The sequence below is a fragment of the Asterias amurensis genome, chromosome 2 (genome assembly GCF_032118995.1).
Source record: "Asterias amurensis chromosome 2, ASM3211899v1".
Classification (NCBI taxonomy): domain Eukaryota; kingdom Metazoa; phylum Echinodermata; class Asteroidea; order Forcipulatida; family Asteriidae; genus Asterias; species Asterias amurensis.
Window position 1 is genome coordinate 11,173,026 of NC_092649.1, and position 18,872 is coordinate 11,191,897.

General features: G+C 38.8%; 1 protein-coding gene across 2 annotated transcripts in view; it reads right to left on the reverse strand.

Annotated features, from left to right (window-relative positions):
* Positions 1 to 18,872, reverse strand: part of LOC139951138 (protein DD3-3-like) — a 21,883-nt gene continuing 3,011 nt past the window's right edge. Inside the window, exons 1-14 of one of the 2 annotated variants that reach the window (XM_071949993.1) lie at positions 18,598 to 18,718; positions 13,504 to 13,703; positions 11,499 to 11,576; positions 10,186 to 10,324; positions 9,616 to 9,795; positions 9,061 to 9,253; positions 7,913 to 8,079; positions 7,068 to 7,311; positions 5,326 to 5,388; positions 4,872 to 5,008; positions 3,932 to 4,075; positions 2,670 to 2,723; positions 2,214 to 2,388; positions 1 to 2,069 (exon numbers count right to left, since the gene is read on the reverse strand). In XM_071949993.1, coding sequence (XP_071806094.1) covers positions 1,865 to 2,069; positions 2,214 to 2,388; positions 2,670 to 2,723; positions 3,932 to 4,075; positions 4,872 to 5,008; positions 5,326 to 5,388; positions 7,068 to 7,311; positions 7,913 to 8,079; positions 9,061 to 9,253; positions 9,616 to 9,795; positions 10,186 to 10,324; positions 11,499 to 11,576; positions 13,504 to 13,650 — 1,926 coding nt within the window. In that variant the 5' untranslated portion in view covers positions 13,651 to 13,703; positions 18,598 to 18,718 and the 3' untranslated portion in view covers positions 1 to 1,864. Of the gene's footprint in view, positions 2,070 to 2,213; positions 2,389 to 2,669; positions 2,724 to 3,931; positions 4,076 to 4,871; positions 5,009 to 5,325; positions 5,389 to 7,067; positions 7,312 to 7,912; positions 8,080 to 9,060; positions 9,254 to 9,615; positions 9,796 to 10,185; positions 10,325 to 11,498; positions 11,577 to 13,503; positions 13,704 to 18,597; positions 18,719 to 18,872 lie in introns of those variants that run through there. The other variant, XM_071950003.1, reaches the window with a different exon arrangement.

Sequence of the window (18,872 nt, forward strand, 5' to 3'; positions counted from 1 at the left end):
CAAATTTTGCCCTCAAAAGCAACAAGGCTTTTATTAAGCCTTGTGTAAATTTGCTCTCAACAGCAACAAATTTGGCCAAAAAGTGCCACAAATCACAAGGCATTAGTTCAGTAGTTTTATCAAATAATGGCAAAAAAGTATGTTCAGGAATCTTATGAAATTTAGGCATACGAATTTAAAAAATCACAAGAGGTAGGCATGTTACAAGTTCAGCACTTTTATCCAAATTGGGCGAAAAAGTAAATAAAAAAATATATATTCAAATTTAGGCAAAAAGTGAGAAAATCAAGAACCTTGAATAGGCCCACAACCCTGAGTTTGTCATAGCCTGACTCAAGTAGTCTATACATTCCTACATATGGATACAGCTTTTGTTCTTTCCTTTGTTCATGTACTTCACATCTTCCAGTAATTACAGGAAACCGAGTCTTTGTATATTTCCTCAATTGAGACCTTTTATTATTTTCCTTTTTTTTAAATCTAATTCTCAACACCGAGTATGAGCACATTATACTTGCTCAAAAATGTCTCCTTAATATTAATGGAATTTATTTTGAGAGTCATAAAGTATAGCAATCCTTTGACCTACAATCATTCGTACTAATAAATAAGTCATCAAATATCAGCAAATTACACACAGTTCCAGTATTTAGAGACTTTTAAAATACGAATAGCAGTAATAATCTTCGGCGAGTGTACATAATACGTACAATATGGTGTCTCTCATCTTTTATGTATTAATGTATGAGTTTAAAGTAAATGGCAAATTAGACGAGCTCAACAAAGTCTTAAATAGATCTAAGCCTTTCTTGGTGCTATTTTATAGTTTCACGATTAAAGTTGCATTTAAAAGGTCTGTTTACATTTACTTACAAGGTAAGAAGTACATTAGCTTTTGACTATGCATTTTGAGAAACATTACAGTTCAAAGTACTGGGTTACTTGGAAAACTACATCACTTTTCATACCCCAAAATGTGAACATAAGTAACGTTACAGATTGTTTGTTCGTATGAAAGATAGCTTCATAAAATTTGCTCTCAGTCGGTGATTTTTCAAAAAGTGTAATCTTGTGAAATTGATATGTCAGATGTTATTTTTATTGTGTACATACTTTCATATAGGATCAAAACAATCAAACCAACCCAAAAACCAAAGTTCTACTATGCCTTTTAACCAAATTCATAAATACCTCAGACAGTTTCGCTATTCCTGGAGAGCGCGTCACGTGAGAGTGTTTAAATCGTTGATAGTGACCAGTGTTTATAACCGGTTGTCCGCGCTAGTCTTGATGCAAGACGTTTCTTGTTACGGGCGATGCAGGCGCTACCCATGAGTTGGCCACGCTGTGTGTGAAAGGAAAACCAGCGAATATGCACCAAGACTATACGCGCATGCGCACGGACGGAACCCGAAAACACACGCGTAGGGACATAGTACATGTACATCCAACATGTGTATACTGAACATACCATGGAGGTGGCAACATACAGAGCTCAAGCACTCGGAAACGGATAAGTTTTACAGAGTTTCTTATTTAATTTTGCCTTTTAACCAAAAAGGTATTTATGAATGGGAATCAAAATGTGTTGAATCGGTTTTCAACTAGTGGTTTAAACCCGCTAGGCCTGGTTCTTGATAATTTACCTCGACTTCGTCTCGGTAAAATTATCAAGAACCAGGCCTCGTTGGGTTTAAACCACTAGTTGAAACCCTCTTCACCACACATTGATTCCCTTAGTAATGTTGAATAGGCCTATGTTAATTGTTAAATAACCGGCACCAAGTACACAAATTAATTTATGTTATAGGAATATATTTACTCATTCGCTTCCTTCGAGTAGACCCATCGAAGGAGTACAGACTCACTGGACGAGCAGGCGACCTTTCTGGCTCCGGTTGGTAAAGTTGTTGTTGCGAGTACAAATATAGAAGTACTCGCCACTTGGGAACTGGATCAGGGCGCCCCCATACGAGGCTGGTGCGTTATTCAGATCTACATTCAGAGCATTATTTGCTGCCACCTTTGTTTCAAGTGACTCATCGCCACAGGTTGCAGTTTTCTCGCATCTGGAAAAAAACAATAAGCGAAACAAAAGTCGATACCCATCTTAGGTCTGAGGTCTGATGCTAATAAATGAGTTGCTAAAACAGGAAAGAGCAAAAACAGGGACAAGTTAATGCCAGCCAGCAATGTGTCCCATTGAAACTTACTGGTAGTATCCTGACGTAGCTAGGTTGATCACCAAGTCCTTGGCAGTGATACTAGGAGTGTCTTGGAAGTAGATCCACTTCACATGTGCGTTGGTCCACATCGTAGTTTCCTCAAAGGACAGTGGATAGTTCTTGAGTCTATCTTCCAACTGAACTACATTGCTGCGATCGCTGCCTGTTGATTTGAAAGAAGAGACTATGACATGTATCAAGTTTGCCTTAGAAAGTTTTACAGTTAAGCAAAAAAAAGAAGTTTACAAAAAGTTTGGGTACAGTGTGATTATGGAGGAAGAAATACCACGGTTTGATCTATGGAACAATGAGTGTAAAAAGAATTTCTAAAACAATATGTTTTCAGTTTTATTTCTACGGTGGAAAGTTCATTAGAATTAAACAACATTAGAATGAAACAACATTTTAAAAAGGCTAGGGTAGAGTTCAAGATGGGTGACTTACCAGCCTTTCCTGATCCAGAATTACCGGCATTATTGTTATTGTGAGTATTGGATCCTGTGAACACAAACCGAACATGAACAAGAGTTAGTAACTATCTATAGGAGAAATGGGTCTATTTAGTCTTTGCTTCAATGTTTTTACATTAATGCAAATACTGGACGAGGAACAAATTTAATGAACATCCCAGGTGAAAGTTTCAGTTGAAATCAGTTCAACTGGTGTAAACTGGTCCCAACTGGTTAACACCAGTTAAACTGGTTTCACTCAACTGGTCCAGACTGGGAATTGGTAACTGGTTTGCTGGTTCCTTGACGCCACACAAAAATAATTTCCAGTTGGCAATACTTCTTTCAACTGGTTTCAACTGGTTTCTTATCCAAAAAGTTGAGCAACCAGTTGAATTCAATATAGGTATTTGTTGTGCACCAGTTAGTTCCAGTTGAAAACAGTTTAAACAAGTTGACTGTTAATGAAAAATTAAGACAGCCAGACAGGTGGTGAACTACTTTGGAGTGTGTTTAATCATCTTTAACCAGTGCGTTTTACCTGTGGTTCTACAGAATGAATTAAAGAAGTCTACAGAATGAATTACAGGCACAGATTAGGCCTATTACAGGGAAAACAGAAAAACCTCAATATCCATAATCAACTCCATCGTAATACTATAGAAGATAGGCACAGGGTCAAACTTAATCCAAATAACAAAAAAGGGCTTTTAAAATAACTGGAACATTTACTTTACTGGCATGTGAACTATGAGAGCAACAGGATTATTATTAGGCTCCATATAGAAGTAAATACGGCATTATAACCTTATAGTAATCAACAACTTTGATAAAGTGCTCGGAAACTTATTGTTACTACGGTCTAACACTGCATATCGCAACTGGTAAATAACAAACTTTTCCCGAGCAGGCAAAGTGACTGCCCCAAACTTCTCCCAATATCCCATCTTTAGAGATAACAAAATAAGAAAAGTCCTACTCACTTTTATACTGCACGCACGGGGCTGGAATTAACTGGTTGATGGATGAAGATTAATCAGTGACTTTTGGTGATTTCGTGGAATTATTTGTGAACATTGTTGAAAGACATGACGATTAAGAAAGTGACTGGGATCATGTGGAATCAGGCTGTCAACAGAGGGCGCTATCTATTTCCACAAACTTTTTCACAAACTAGTCTCAACTTCCACTTTCACCTGGGATGGCCTTGTGTAAATGGTATCAAAAGCAAAGCATTTTTTAGTTGTTATTGTTCACCTGTCCACTGTACGTGTACTAGATCACCATCCTTGATCTCTAGATTATTGGGGATGAAGTCATATTCTACTGCTGGGATTGTCTGCTGCAGGTTGCCGCGTTTCCCTCGGACGTTCAGGTTGTAGATTGTGGACGACTCCAATCCTGTAATGAATCAACATAAACTTTGCTTAACTTTTAGAACAGAAGTATAATGCGAAATCATTAATAAATAGAGCAACCGGTATGTGGTTTGACTATGGGGAATCATGCATGACGTTCTGTAAACATTGAAATCAGGATTATGATAAATACTTTCCTCGTCTGACCTATATCTTTTTGCAGACTCTTTCGATTTTAATTTGTTGTTTTCCTTGAAGATAGGCTACAACCCTGTTTTATCAAACCAACAGTAATTTGAAGAATTTATACAATGGAAGAGAAATTGTTGTTAGGGATGATAACTGACCACAATACGGCCCCAATTAAAGCGCACCGCTTTGTCGGTATCCCTACATCAATGATATCTCTGCCTGATGGTATCCCCGTTTTATACAAAAAAATGCACTGGATACTACTGTGGTAACTACTCAAAATAATAATTGTTAGCATACAAAATTACTTGGTCACAAGCAATGGAGAGCTGTTGATAGTATAAAACATTGTGAGAAACAGCTCTCAAGTAACGTAATTTCGAGAAAGAAGTAATTTTCCCCAAAATTTGATTTCGAGACCTTTTTTTCAGAATCAGATTTTGAGGCCCCGAAATCAAGCATTCTGAAAGCAGACAACTTTGTGTGACAAGGGTGTTTTTTCTTCCATTATTATCTCGGAACTTTGGCGACCGAGTTTAAATAATTATTCGTTGGTTTTTCATTTTGTGCATAAATGTTGAGATACACCACGTAGGAGAAGACTGGTCTTTGACATTACCAAAGGTGTCCAGTGTCTTTAACCTTACCGGCAGGTCGTGGCATCATCTTCATAACATGGGAGCGATCCTGGAAAGTCCTGCCATACTGAGCTGTGTTGAGAGCTAGAGGGAGGGTCAGCACACCGGCCACGATGTCAACATCGGGGCTATTTTTGACAGGAGATCTGAAAATACCAGACACAGAGACAGAAATGACAACTTGCTGGAGGATGTAGACAACTAATGTTTCATTCTTTAAATGGCTCAAGATTTTTGGCAAGCATCACTGAAGTTGTTGTTTTACATTTTTTGTAGTAATACTAAGCATTGAAAGGATTGTTCCTGCAATTGTACTCACACAATAATTTTATTATGTCTACATATACCTTAAAGTGGGACTTAGGCTGGGCTTTATGACATGATTACCATGTTGGTCTATATTATGATGACATTGAAAAACATAACTCACACAAAATGTGTCCATTGTAAAATGTATACTTACGCATCCCCATTAGATTTAAAGTCAGTCGTCTGTGGATCATAGTCTCCAGTAGTGATGTTATATCTGCAACAAAACATACATGCGTATACTCAATTCAATTTCAATTCAATTCATTAAGGTTTATTAAAAATATCACAAAAATACACGACAGAAGTTAAAAAGACTTAAATTGGCGTGTTTACATTCATAATTATTGTTGAAAAATTACAAAAAACAACAAACTCTGACTTAAAAAAAACAAAGAAAAGCTGTAGGCATGAATGCACAAAAAATGCTATTTTTTATTATTAAAGATAAAAATGTGATTAAACTTGATACCAAAAACTATACCCAACTGTTAGAGATACTTGTTGATGAAATCACCGTTTATTATACAGTCTCACTAATGCTGGAACATTAGACATAATATGCAAGAGCTCTAGTTTTATTTTATTGAATAATGTAATTGGGGAGAGTGACGAGGTATTACAAAAATTAAGGATAGATTGAAAGCACTGATAGAAGTAGCCTTTAGTCAAGGCGCACGCGGCACACCGGATAGCACGCACAACCCCAAAAATGTAACGCACAATAAAAGACTATCACCGCGAGTGGCGAAGCGCCTTTACTAACTCGTTTTGGGGGCCTTATGTTTTTCTTTACATTTGCCAACGATTTTGGTGGGAGAAAATGTAACGAATTTGCATCGAACGTTCTTGTGACGTCATGCAAGAAATTGTGGCTTCTTCTTGGCCAGCGAACTCGCCACGCTAATGCATTATGCATTACATTTTCTCCCACCAAAATCGTTGGCAAATGTAAAGAAAAACATAAGGCCCCAAATCGAGTTGGTAAATGCGCTTCGCGGCTTCGCCGCTCGCGGTGATAGTCTTTTTTCGTGCGTTACATTTTTGGGGTTGTGCGTGCCATCCGGTGTGCCGCGTGCGCCTTGACTAAAGGCTATGATAGAAGTGGTCTGATGACCGGGGGTGCGTTCCACTCGCGCAAACGTTGCCAACAGTTGCGCACGTTCGCCAACAATTTCAAGTGGAACGAGTTGTTCGCCGCCACCGTTGGCGAACGTTGGCAACTTTAGGCGAACATACTTCTGAGGTGTTTGCGAGTGGTTTTTAAACTGGCGGACAAGCATACCGTATTATTTCTTTGTCACAAACATAATTACATTGTATTTTCAGTGGATGATAATACAGATTTGGAATAAAAAGTTCATTAATTGATGTAATGATGTCAAAAAGAGGACTATTGCAGCAAAAACAAAGTAAAAAAAAAAACTACGTATGGTGCGCGCCATCTTCATTTTAGGGCGCCGCCATATTGACATCGCGTATAAGCGCCAATCGTTCAAAAGATAAAAAACGTTTGCGCGAACAGTTGCGAGTCGTTTGCGCGAGTGGAACGCACCCCTGTTAGGACCCGATTGTTGTTGTGTATTATCTCCGTTTGATCTTTGCTCATGTTGTATTCTGTTGATACCCAATGCGGACTCCACACAATATATACCTAGACTTGACTCAAGTCTACACTAGACCCGATTCGCATCACACATAAATATACCTAGACTTGACCCAAGTCTACATTGTACCTGATTCGCATTACACATCCCCATAGCTAGACTTGATTCAAGTCTATACTATACCTGAATCGCATGACGAATGCCTATACCTAGACTTTACTCAAGTCTACACTATACCTGATTCGCATTCATACCATTACCTAGACGTTGACTCAAGTCTATACTATACCTGATTCGCATGACACATCGCTGCGTTTCACCGGAGGGGAAATATGGCAATGTCCACTCGTAGCGACTGGCTTCACCATCAGGTGTGTTGCCAAGGTGATTAACACGGGTCGTTGGAGATACCAGACACTCAGGAGCATCTAGGGCCACCAGACACTGTTCATCCTCTTCTCCTTCTGGTCGACCCCATACGTACTGAATCCCATTGGAACTACTTGCTTGACACTCGGCCTGGCTGGTGAATTCTGATTAGGGAGCGAGAATCAGTATCAAGTCAACAGAACCGTTTTACCAGAATGTTACATTGCATTACGAGTGGAAAAATGCCGAATACGAATGTAGCTCAGAACAAAATGTAGTTTATTTATAACAACACACAAAACTTTCTTTGCACAGTCGGCCATATTTTACATTCGAATAATGTAAAAGTCTGCGTTGTTTATGAAGGGGTATTTTTCTGATCAGTAGTAACTTTTTGTTTACTTAAATGAGTGGGAGAGGATGACGACGACGTGTTTATATTTCGTTGTGGCCTGCACGTGTTGGTCGAATGTGGGGTCCCTAAATGTAGCCCGAGCCCTAAATGTCGCCAGACCTAAATATAGCCCCAAACCTTTACCAAAATGTCGCCCGGACCTCAATGGAGCCCCAAACATGTACCTAAATGTACACGCACCTAAATGTAGCTCCTATCTATACCTAAATGTCACCCGGACTTAAATGTAACCCCAAATTGTACCAAAATGTCGCCTGACCTAAATGTAGCCCTATGTATGTAAAAATGTCGCCCCGACCCTAAATGAAGACGCCTAGTGGTACATAAAGTAAGAGTGTTTGTAAACGTACGTGTAGCTTTCTCTAGGTAGTTAGTAAAAGCCAGCCATTGACCGCCATTACTGGTACAGTCTTGCTGATTGTTCCATCGTGACCAGTGTTTCCTACCGGCGTCGTTTGGGTACTGCTCCACACACTCGTATTTCTGCTGCACATTATAGCTCGCTGACTGATACGATCTATAACATAAAAATGAGAGCTTGTATGATGATTGAAGCTTTGCACATAAATAATGAAGTAAGAACTAGCAAAGTTTCAAGTAAACCATATATAAAATATCTCTTTTGGGTCAAGTGTTGGCTATGTATGTATAGCTCTTTCAGAGCCAACACTCGTCCCAAAAAGAAGTGTGTTACATGGTTGCACCCGCCATAAACTCCAGGTAACTTTAGTTGTACTTTCGTTAGCATGTTTTGACTGAAGGACAAGTTAGTTATTTCAAGTTCTGCTGGCACCCATTAACTATAATGAGACAAATAGAGGACGACAAGCATAATACAACAACAATAAAACAATCAATGTCATAACACGTCCTCAACAACACTCCAAAAACCTTGAAAAGTGTACTAAAACCAGTAGGCAATTATCATTGAAGCTTAATGTGAAACCCTTAAAGGAATGGGCATGATCGACCACAGTCTGCAGTCCGCCAACTTAATAATGAAACAAATAAGTGTTTTGGGGTCACTCTCCGCCGTCCTACATTCAACAAACACACTACAAAAGCTCATTACCACAGAGGCTTAGGGTTACCTTGTAAAACTCATTACTAAGTCTAACCATAGTATTCACTCGCCTATTGCTTTGGCACACGTCATACCACACACATCCCTAATAAGGTTCTTGTTATTAATAGTTATTACGTATAGCAATGTTATTCAGCAGCAACCAATCAAATGAAAGGGGTGAAGGGGAGCAAAGCATATTTAATTTATTTATAACGGTATGCCTCTGATGTAGCCTTAATAATGTTAAAAAGGAAGTTTCATACACTTGGGGCAATTCAATTTCAAAGACTGCTATAAACTATAGTAAGGGCCTCTATAAAATCAGTTATTGCGTAACTTTCCTTCAAAGATTTAGGCATTGTGGTTTTCAATAATATTGAACATCTTAAAATATATAAGCCCTTTCAAGTTGATGCGTCCCTGACTCCTTACCCGCACAGGCTCGTATCGTGGACCAAGACGGCAATATCTTTCCAGGGGGAGGGGTGCCAGTAAGGGTAATAGTCCCTCTCCTCTGGACACTCATAGCCACTTCTACCGCCATTGTTATTCTGGCGGGTGTAGATTGAGGAGCTGTATCCAAGTCCATTGTCGGCTTTAAGATTTTGATCAGCGGTGAACAAACCTGGAATAAGAATGGCAAAGTAAAGAATATGAATGCTTCGGCAAAATGTCGTTATTAATTGCACCAGTTGGAAGCTATTTTTTAATAGTTTGATAAGCCAGATTTTTTTTAGCCAAATAAAAGGAAGCAATCTTATTACAAAGTTATGAGTCAGCAGTCCAAAACGGCACTGATATCAAACAAATTACGAAACTGACAGTTGAACCAATGTGTGAGCGTGTAAGTTTGTTGTTGGTGCGCCATGTATGGTTACAGGTAACTGTTGGTCGTTATAGTTTGAGTTTTTCTGTCCACCAACAGATTGTGGAGCTAAATTTTCTGGCCAAAGTTGCAGGATGGAAAGGTCATGGCGATTGACTTACCCATGTTACGTTCCCTGCCGAAGCACTTGTCGTACCAATCAAATTTCTCATGTAATCCACGGTCGTCTTTCACCGAGTTTCTTCGACGAGCATCTGCTCGGTTTTTCTTTTCGGTGACGCTTGCGAGCTTCATGTAGCCCTGTTTGTTCGTAGCAAATCCATTGCGAAGAGTTTCAGGAACTGCAAAATAACAAGATAACATTACATTCAAATTCAAATGGATAAGGCACTGATAACGCTCATGAAAGTTTGTAACATGAACAAGAAGTCTTTAGAAATTTTAACTCTACCAATGACCATAGGAAGATTGTTCCAAATCCTTGGCAAACAAAATTGCACATTTAAACGGATTTCGCAATAATTATGTTCTCAAACAACCGCAATAAGGTCAACGTGCACTGACTACACCCATAAACTTGCATAGATTTATTCATAATTAGTGTCGTAAAGAGAATACCAATTTTTGTCCTTTTTTATCCCTTTCACCACCCCACCCCCCCCCCCCTCTCTCCCTCTCTCTCTCTCTCTTCCTCTCTATCATTTTAATCGGATTTCGTCCTTAGTCCTTACCAGCACTATCGGTATCAGGCTGGCACATATACTGCAGCACAACATTACAGTTGACATTATCGTTATCTCCACAGCCGTGCTGATTGGTCCATTCGACAGTCATGTGACTCTCGCCGCTTGAGCCACTTGCAAAGTATTTCTGAGGACGAAAAATGGAAGCGAAAGAATTTTGAAATATAATGTTTGCGTTTAATACCCAGCTTGTTCGGGTTCCTGAGTGAATAATATTTCGGCAGAGTTCAAACCTCTCTTGCAGTCCATAGACTAAACCTGTTAGGTGGTACTTTTAGGTATCATAGTTGTTTTATTCAGTCTCGACTCGACTAGTCTGAAAGAACATTCTTCCATGTTTTGTTTTCTTTACAACATTGTGTCCGGCTGAAACCATTATAGCCAGTGTCAAATGGGGCTTATACGTTTTACAGGCAAATACGTTCCAGATGATCTCTTCTTCAATGATAAAAAACATTCACATTTTTCACCTAAAGCCCGGTTCATACTTCCTGCGAATGCGAGTGCGAATGCGAGTGGGATACGAATGTTGATGTTATGTCTCCGTTTTCACTGCGAATATTTCGCAGGAGACAGCAACTCTTCCGAATTATTCGCAGGAGGAATGATCCAGGCTTATTTTGTCTTGGACTTAAAAAACAAAACAAGTTTATGTTGTATGCCCTGCAGTGCAGCCTGTGGAATTTTCAGGATTTTGAACTGAGCGCGTGTTGTGTATGGTGTTAAAGCAATCGCACAACATTGGTATACAGAATTGTCCAAAGGCCCACACTTCGTGTATCACAACTTATACATGTATATAAAAATAACAAACCTGTGAAAATTTAAGCCCAATCGGTCATCGGAGTCGGGGGGGGGAATAACGGGAACCCCTCCCCCTTGTTTCCGCACGTTTCGCTGTATCATGACATGTGTTATTCTCGATATCGAGAATTGATAATTGTTTTAATGCTTTCTCAAAGAGTAAAGCATTTCATGGAACAATATCTCAAGGAAAGTCTTTCACCATTACCTTCTGTAAACCCTGTAAGTTATTTGTAAATCTGTGAACTTTTAATTTTTGTTCTGCTCAGAAAGTGTCCAATGGCTTTAATCACTGGTTGTCCATCCATGTGACTGTAGTTCCAAGCGTGGCTCAAAGTACACACTGCGTTTGGACCTCACCAGCATTGTCGCTGCTTAGGATAAAACGAGCGATGGCTTAGCCAAGATCTTGGGAAATTGATACCCAACTTTGGGAGTTCTGGATCAACAAATAATAAAAAAATATATATAAAAGAAAATATAAAAAAATAACTTACCATGTTGTATTGTTGCCTCTCGTTAGCAGCAGCGTTGGCTTTCGCATCTCCAGCATTGTAACCGCCTCTGTTGTTATTCTAATAAAAAACAGATGACAAATAATGTTGCAATGCACCATCACTTTGCAACCTGGAATTCATTTTGCAAAACTTTATACCGAGGGGAATAAATATTCCCGCTAAAAGCAAATTATGCAAACAGTATTGCGGATGGCTTTAACCTAATGTGCTCCAAGTTTGGCTTGGGGTCGGGTGGTTGTTTTGGTAATCTTTGGCTGCTTGCTTTTTAATGATAAAACAAAGTTACCAAACAAACATTTACACAATAATGTTAAACCGAGAGGGTTTTTTTTAATGACGGAAGTTGATACTTTGGGTATGTTCAGACAGCGTGCTAACTTAGACCCGAACCGGTCTAACTTTTACGAGCAGCGGGGGGTGGTCGTAAAAATAAAAACCCATTGCGTTCAGACAGCACAGAGTTAAACCCGATCCGGTTTATCTTCGGTTTTAAGAGGTCAAAGTAGACGCGACCCGTTGCTCTAACATCCGGTTTTGTTCATCAGATTCACGCACCGAGTATGCCGAGATACTGAGTGTCCCATGCCCTGGATGATCAGACAGGGCATAATTATTGGATACAAATGGCTCAATCGAACGCGGTAACAGTTTTACCGTTAGGAGGATATGGGCACTTAAAACAAACATGAACACGACTCGAAATTATTTTTTTAAACGAACAAAATATTGATACAAACCGCCGAGAAAACTCACCAAAATATTGTCCATATTCCATGAAACAGAACACGTTTCATTTTTGTGTTTTGTTTTATACCACTGTTTCCGATTTAATAAATACTTTTAGTTTGTACTTCAATCGATTGGAAGTTGCGATCTCTCAAAAGCTGGTGCCGCGATTTTTATTCTGATTCGTTCATAAACACAACTACACACGTGCAAGTTACGTAAATACATTTACTTTGCAGTATTTTCCCAACTTCCCAACAACGTGGTGATATTGCTGGCGTAGGGAATTTCCCCTACACACAGCCTCGCGCCCACTGCAGTTCATTCTCCAAGATTGAAAGTAATAGAAAGGCACATCCACGGGATCGGTGATGGATAACTATGGGATATCAGAGAGTGATCACTATGGGATGGCAGCGCTGTACATGTGAGAAGCATTACAAAAATGCTTCTTCGCTGCGCTCGTAGTATACGCATGAAAAGCAGTTTCAATTTATTGTAGGACACTCAACAAAAAAAGCTTGGAAAATATAATTTTGTTTCAGAATTTAATAAATCATGGGCGTGGGCCTGTGTTAAACTGCATACACCGATCGAGAGGGTTTCGCCAACTCGGTAAGCGGCAAGAAAGTAATATAAATACTCGGTGCTTTTCAGCATCAGAGGCAACAGAAACCGTATACAAATACTCCGGGTCCCGGGCGTGTGCATTGAACCACACAATGGGTAGTCCGTTGTGAGTTAAAACCGGATGTCATTCTGTCCACACGCAGTGTTAAAAGATAAACCCGAACCGGTTTAGACTTAGACCGCCTCGCTGGACGGTTTAAGTTTTGGGGTTTAAACCCGATCCGGTCTAACTTTATTTGCGTTCACACGCACAAAAGTTGAACCCGAACCGGTCTAAGTGGACTTAGACCAACTTTAGTACGGCGTGTGAACGACCTCATAGAAGCAGTGTTCTGGAGCTTCGACGAAAAACAAAGAAAGTTTCGGCGATATTGCTCAGCGAAAACAAAGAAAGTTTCGGCGATATTGCTCAGCGAACACAAAGAAAGTTTAGGCGATATCGCTCAGCGAAAACAAAGACAGTTTAGGCCATATCGCTCAGCGAATTCAAAGAAAGTTTCGGCGATATTGCTCAGCGAAAACAAATAAAGTTTTGGCGATATCGCTCGGTGAACACAAAGAAAGTTTCGGCTATATCGCTCAGCGAAAACAAAGAAAGTTTCGGCGATATTGCTCAGTGAACACTTACCTGCGAGTCAAACAGTCGGTTGTTGTTCCTACGACTAGCAGTTTTCTCGTTCAACCTGTTGTTTGAACCCCGTGGGTTATGGAAGAACATGTCTGCCTGGACGCTGACCAGCGCCGCCAGCAGCAAAACTGCAACAAATCGTAGCATCGTTGTATATCACTCTAAGCCTGATGTTCAAACTCCAAATGCTGTGTAACAATCTGAAATAATGACAAATTTTATTTATTTAACGTGGAAGATTTTTGCAGAAACTAGCGTTATTATAACACGCTGTGTTCGATTTTTTTAATGAACAAACGCGCACGGGGTCAACCAACTTTTGCAGTGTAGTTAAGTTTGGGGAAAAGTAATATCACGTTTATCGTCAAGTTTTCCCATAAGAACCACAGTGGGTTCTAGACAGAAGAATCAGCTTGGCTCATGTGCAGAGCTCAACCTCATCGAAGAAGCCACAAGAACACCAATAATTCTGATTATATAAAAAAAAACTGACATATCGCAGATCCTTGTCATTTGATTGGTGGAATTTACTTCACGTGACATTCACTATTGCTCCCATCTGCACCGGCGATCAAAAAGACCTATTAGCCCATGGGGAATAGCATTTCCCATTCAACAGTTTGGATCATCCTTGATCCCAATGTTTTTGAGCAGTATCATCGCCGCCGAGCCGCTGCTAAAACAAAGGAGCACCTGTGACCTTTGGCTGTCAGTTAATTTGTGTAATTTTTCATAATGTTATACTTTTAAAATACATCAAATGACAAGGATCTATATGTCAGTTATGTCAGTTATATAAAACAAATATTTGTATACTTTAGCTGAACATTATTGTGGATTTTCCAATATTATTGTTCTCTTGAAACTTTAACAGCTTCTTGAGCGGAATGTTGTTGACAGAAATGCCGTTTAAACTTGTTTATAATGCGTTTGTTCACCATTGAAATGTAATTTTGATATAATTTTATACACTTGGACACGCGCGTCGAAATGGCAATGCTCTGACGTCATTCTTGGGAGCTTACTTTGTTGTACCGCCACGCTGCAACAAAGCGGAGATACAAATTGGAGCTCCCAACTATGACGTAACATGAGTGATTACGTAACACAGCTTTTCGCGAATTTCTCAGAAAAGCGCTGGATAAGGGTATTCGAAATTATTGGGTTTTTTTTGTACACAATTTAAATCGTTTTATAGTCTTAGATTCGATTTCCTTATTATATGAAGACATTTTAAAAGAAGTTCAGCAAAGTTCACGACTTGACATTTAACCAGGTCTTTAAATTGACACTTAAGTTGCTTACGCGCTTTCCTCCGGTAACTTTCATTACTTCCCTCTGTCAGGGCGTAAAAGCGATAATTACGACTTTTATGAGGTTTTTTGATTAATGCCTTGCGATATCGCCTGGTAGCGCGTCATCGTGACGTAGGCACCGAACTAAAGTATAGAGAGTAATGTCAACCACCGTCAAACGGGTACCAGTCTTTTCGGCTCCCAATTGTCGCGGAATGGTCTTGAAGGCAATGAGCTTGATTGGTAATTATTGTCAAAGACCAGCATTCAAACTTTGTATATCCCAACGGTGAAATAACGACCTGTGAAAAGTTGGGCTCAATTTATTGATCATCGAAGTTGCAAGAGAATAATGAAATAAAAAAACACCCTTTTTGTGTTGCACAGATTTGTGTTCATTCAGAAGCACAATTAAAGACTTTAATTGAAGTCGTTTTAAAATTTGAGTGAGAAACCTCAAAAAATCTCAACAAATTACGTTTCTTCGGAGGGAGCAGTTTTCTAACAATGTTTTATACAATCAACAACTCGTCATTTCTCGTAACCAAGTAATTTTTTTTATGCTAACAATTGTTTTGAGTAATTAGTTTGCGGTGCATTTAATACACCGGTGGTGTAAACACCAAAGTGGTGCAATGCAATATTTGTCTGTATACACTCAAACAAAACATTCTGCGCTCCTATAAAGTCCACCACATCGTAATAAAAGGCAGATGTTTAGCAGGAGCGCCATGTAGTCACAGAGAGGTAGCAGCTTTTAACTGTATTATTGGTGTACACCAAATAATAATAATAATAATAACAATACTGTTATTCTTTATCCCTGATACAAAGTTAACATCTAGGCCTATTAAAGCTTTTAATTGATTGCTTTTTAATTGGTTTTCGTAAGGCAGGTTTTATGTCTCGAACGCCTCAACAGCTTTTAACTGTATTATTGGTGTACACCATCGGTGCTTATGGGTACCCCCCCCCCAAAAAAAAAAAAATAAATAAAAATAAAAAATAATGTTATTCTTTATCCCTGATACAAAGTTAACATGCCTATTAAAGCTTTTAATTGATTGCTTTTTAATTGGTTTTCGTAAGGCAGGTTTTATGTCTCGAACGCCACATAGTCAAAACTGGTCTTTTGATCCTCTATAAAAGCTTGATACAGGCCTTGAACCGTTATTGTTGCTGGTCAGGAACGCCATAATGGGTCTGTTGTCGAACGTTAATGCCTTTCAAAATTGTACTGGCAGGTAATCTATTGTACTTTTTAATGACTTGTTAAGCCTCTTAAAATAATTTATTTTATAATTACCTAATGGGTAATATGTTTCAGACCATAATTTTCAACTGATCAAGCATAATTGAAAGGTGTGAATAACAGAAAGGTTCCTTTTCCCAGAGTTTAAATAGTCGACAATTAAATGATAATAATCCTTTCTGGAAATAGCTTATAATAATTCTGATATTGATCTCACTAAAATATCTGGATGCAAACAATATTTTTTTAATGCTAAATATATTTTATTACAACCTTTACAAGATACAAACAAAAAATAGTTCGGCCTGACGTTTCACCAATCTTCCTCGTTCTTTTACAGTCACCTGGAAATAGATTTATTTTTTTCTTTCAAACATAAGAGTATATGCTTACGAACAATACAACAATTTTTTTAGTAATTGTTTGTCACGATTTATATGTTTAAAAAATATATAAAGTTGTTTGGGGGCTGACTCCGCCTACCCCTTTTGTGACGTCAATCGAGGCAGACTTTGCCTGCACTGCGTATAGTAAACACACGTGCAAAGTACATGTATGTCCAAGTCGTGAGTTGGTACATTTCAAAAAGTGTTTTTCTGCATTCAGCAGCAATATACCTGGTCGGCATTGCCGAAAAAAAAAAAATTAATAAAAAATCACGACTTGGTCCGTACATGTACTTTGCAATTGTGTTTACTCTACGCATTACAGGCAAAGTCTGCCTCGATTGACGTCACGAACAGCGGGTCGGGGTCTACTCTTAAATTTGTAAATAACATAAGAAATTATATATTAGTGACAAAAGCTTTATTTTGAAAAAAATACCACTTCCAGGTGGCTTTAAGCCTTCGAAACGTCATCAGGCCAAGAACTATTTGTTTGCATTTACGCCATAGGTCCTTTTGGTTGGCTAGCAGTTTGCAACAGGTAGTTCTATTTTCGCAACCATTTCATATAATGCTACTCTCACACTTGGGCGAATATCTTGCGAATATGAATGTTTGAAATTCGCGATGAGTTCGCCCAAAATGGCGGTTGGATAGTGAATATTTTCATCTCGGTCTCAACCCTCTATCGTCCTCGGTCTGCCATCACCTTACCAATATCTCATGAGTATATTACGAATGCCTACCAACGCTTATATATATATTTTAGCCCTTAGGGACGTACACATTTCTCTTTTATAATGTGAGTTGCACCGGGTTTTTTTTCAAACAAAACGAAAGATATGTTCTTCGTTTCAATTTACTGGTACATTATTTTTGTTGAGACTTTTCAGAAAAGACCGAAAATGACAGAATTCCAGAAGCCATTTTATTCATACCGAGGTCACGCACGAAAACCCATATTTCTGTCAGATAAAAAGAAAGGATTTTGTGTGTGGTGCGGATTGACTGAACTTATAGGCAGTGGACACTAACGCTAATTACTCAAATAATTTTTAGCATGAAACCTTACTTGGTAACGAGTGATGGGGAGCTGTTGGTAGTATGAAACATTGCGAGAAACGGCTCCCTCTGAAGTAACGTGTAGTTTTCAAGAAAAAATTGCATTTTCTACGAATTTGATTTCGAGACATGAGAATTAGATTTTGAGGTCCCGAAATCAAGCATCTGAAAGCACACAGCTTCGTGTGACAAGGGTGTTTTTTCTCATTATTATCTCGCAACTTCGACGACCAATTGAGCTCAACTTTGAAATGACTGGTCTTTAACAATTACCAATAGCGTCCAGTGCATTTAAACAATATTTACTGCCATTTTTAACAAGACGTTAATTTATATAATGTTATGTAAGACACTGATGCCAATTTATTTTGTATTCGCAATCAAAAAGAGACTACCATCAACATACTGCATAGCTGCTACCGTTTCTACCCTAAGAAGATTTAAGTTGAACAAATCGACGTTTATAGTTTTGTCAAAACTACTGATCCCAAAGCCTCAAAGCCAGACAATTTATGTGTCTTGTAATTTGCAAGGAAAAGTATAAAGAGATGAATACAAGCTATTCCACGGAAGGAGAAAGGGGGAAATGTTATTATGACATCATACGCACTGCCCATGCCTATTGCGCTGGACACTATTGACAATTACTCAAAATAACTGTTACATAACAGCTAACTTGGTAACGAACAATGGGAGCTGTTGAGAGTATAAAACATTGTGAGATAAAGCTTCCTCTGAAGTAGTGTGGTTTTTTAGAAAGAGGTAATTTCTCACTCAAACAGTTGGAAGTCCTTAGTCCTGAAGTCTTTTATTGGGCATTCTGAAAGGTCAAAAACTAATGTACGACAAGTGTTTGTTTTTCTTTCACTATTTTCTTGCAACTTCGATGACCAGTTGAACCAATTGAATCAAAATTTTCACATGCTAGTGTTGGGATACACCACGTGAGAATACTGGGTTTCTAACAACTACCAAAGGTAGCCGCAGTGTCTTAAAAAGCGTAATGTACATAGTTGTGCAGTTGCATGCTAACATTAACTGAGAATAGTTATATGCATAAAGAAAATCAATCTTGAGCAGCACTGAAAACAAAACTTACCCAACATCCACCACTCCGGCAGCGTCTATGGAACCTCTGCCGGAGGACAGTCAAGTTATAGACATGGAACTACTTTCGATTACGCCCCCTTGTAGGTCTAATATCATTGCGCTAGTCTGTACAATTCAATAGTATATTGAAAGCTTCCATGTTTTACTTTTTAAGTGAGTTCAATATAAGGCTATGTGTTCGGAAATTCTGATTGGTTGAAACGTAATCACGCTGTGAGGAGTCGCCCACACATGCAACGGAGTACGGTTTGAGCCAAAATATGA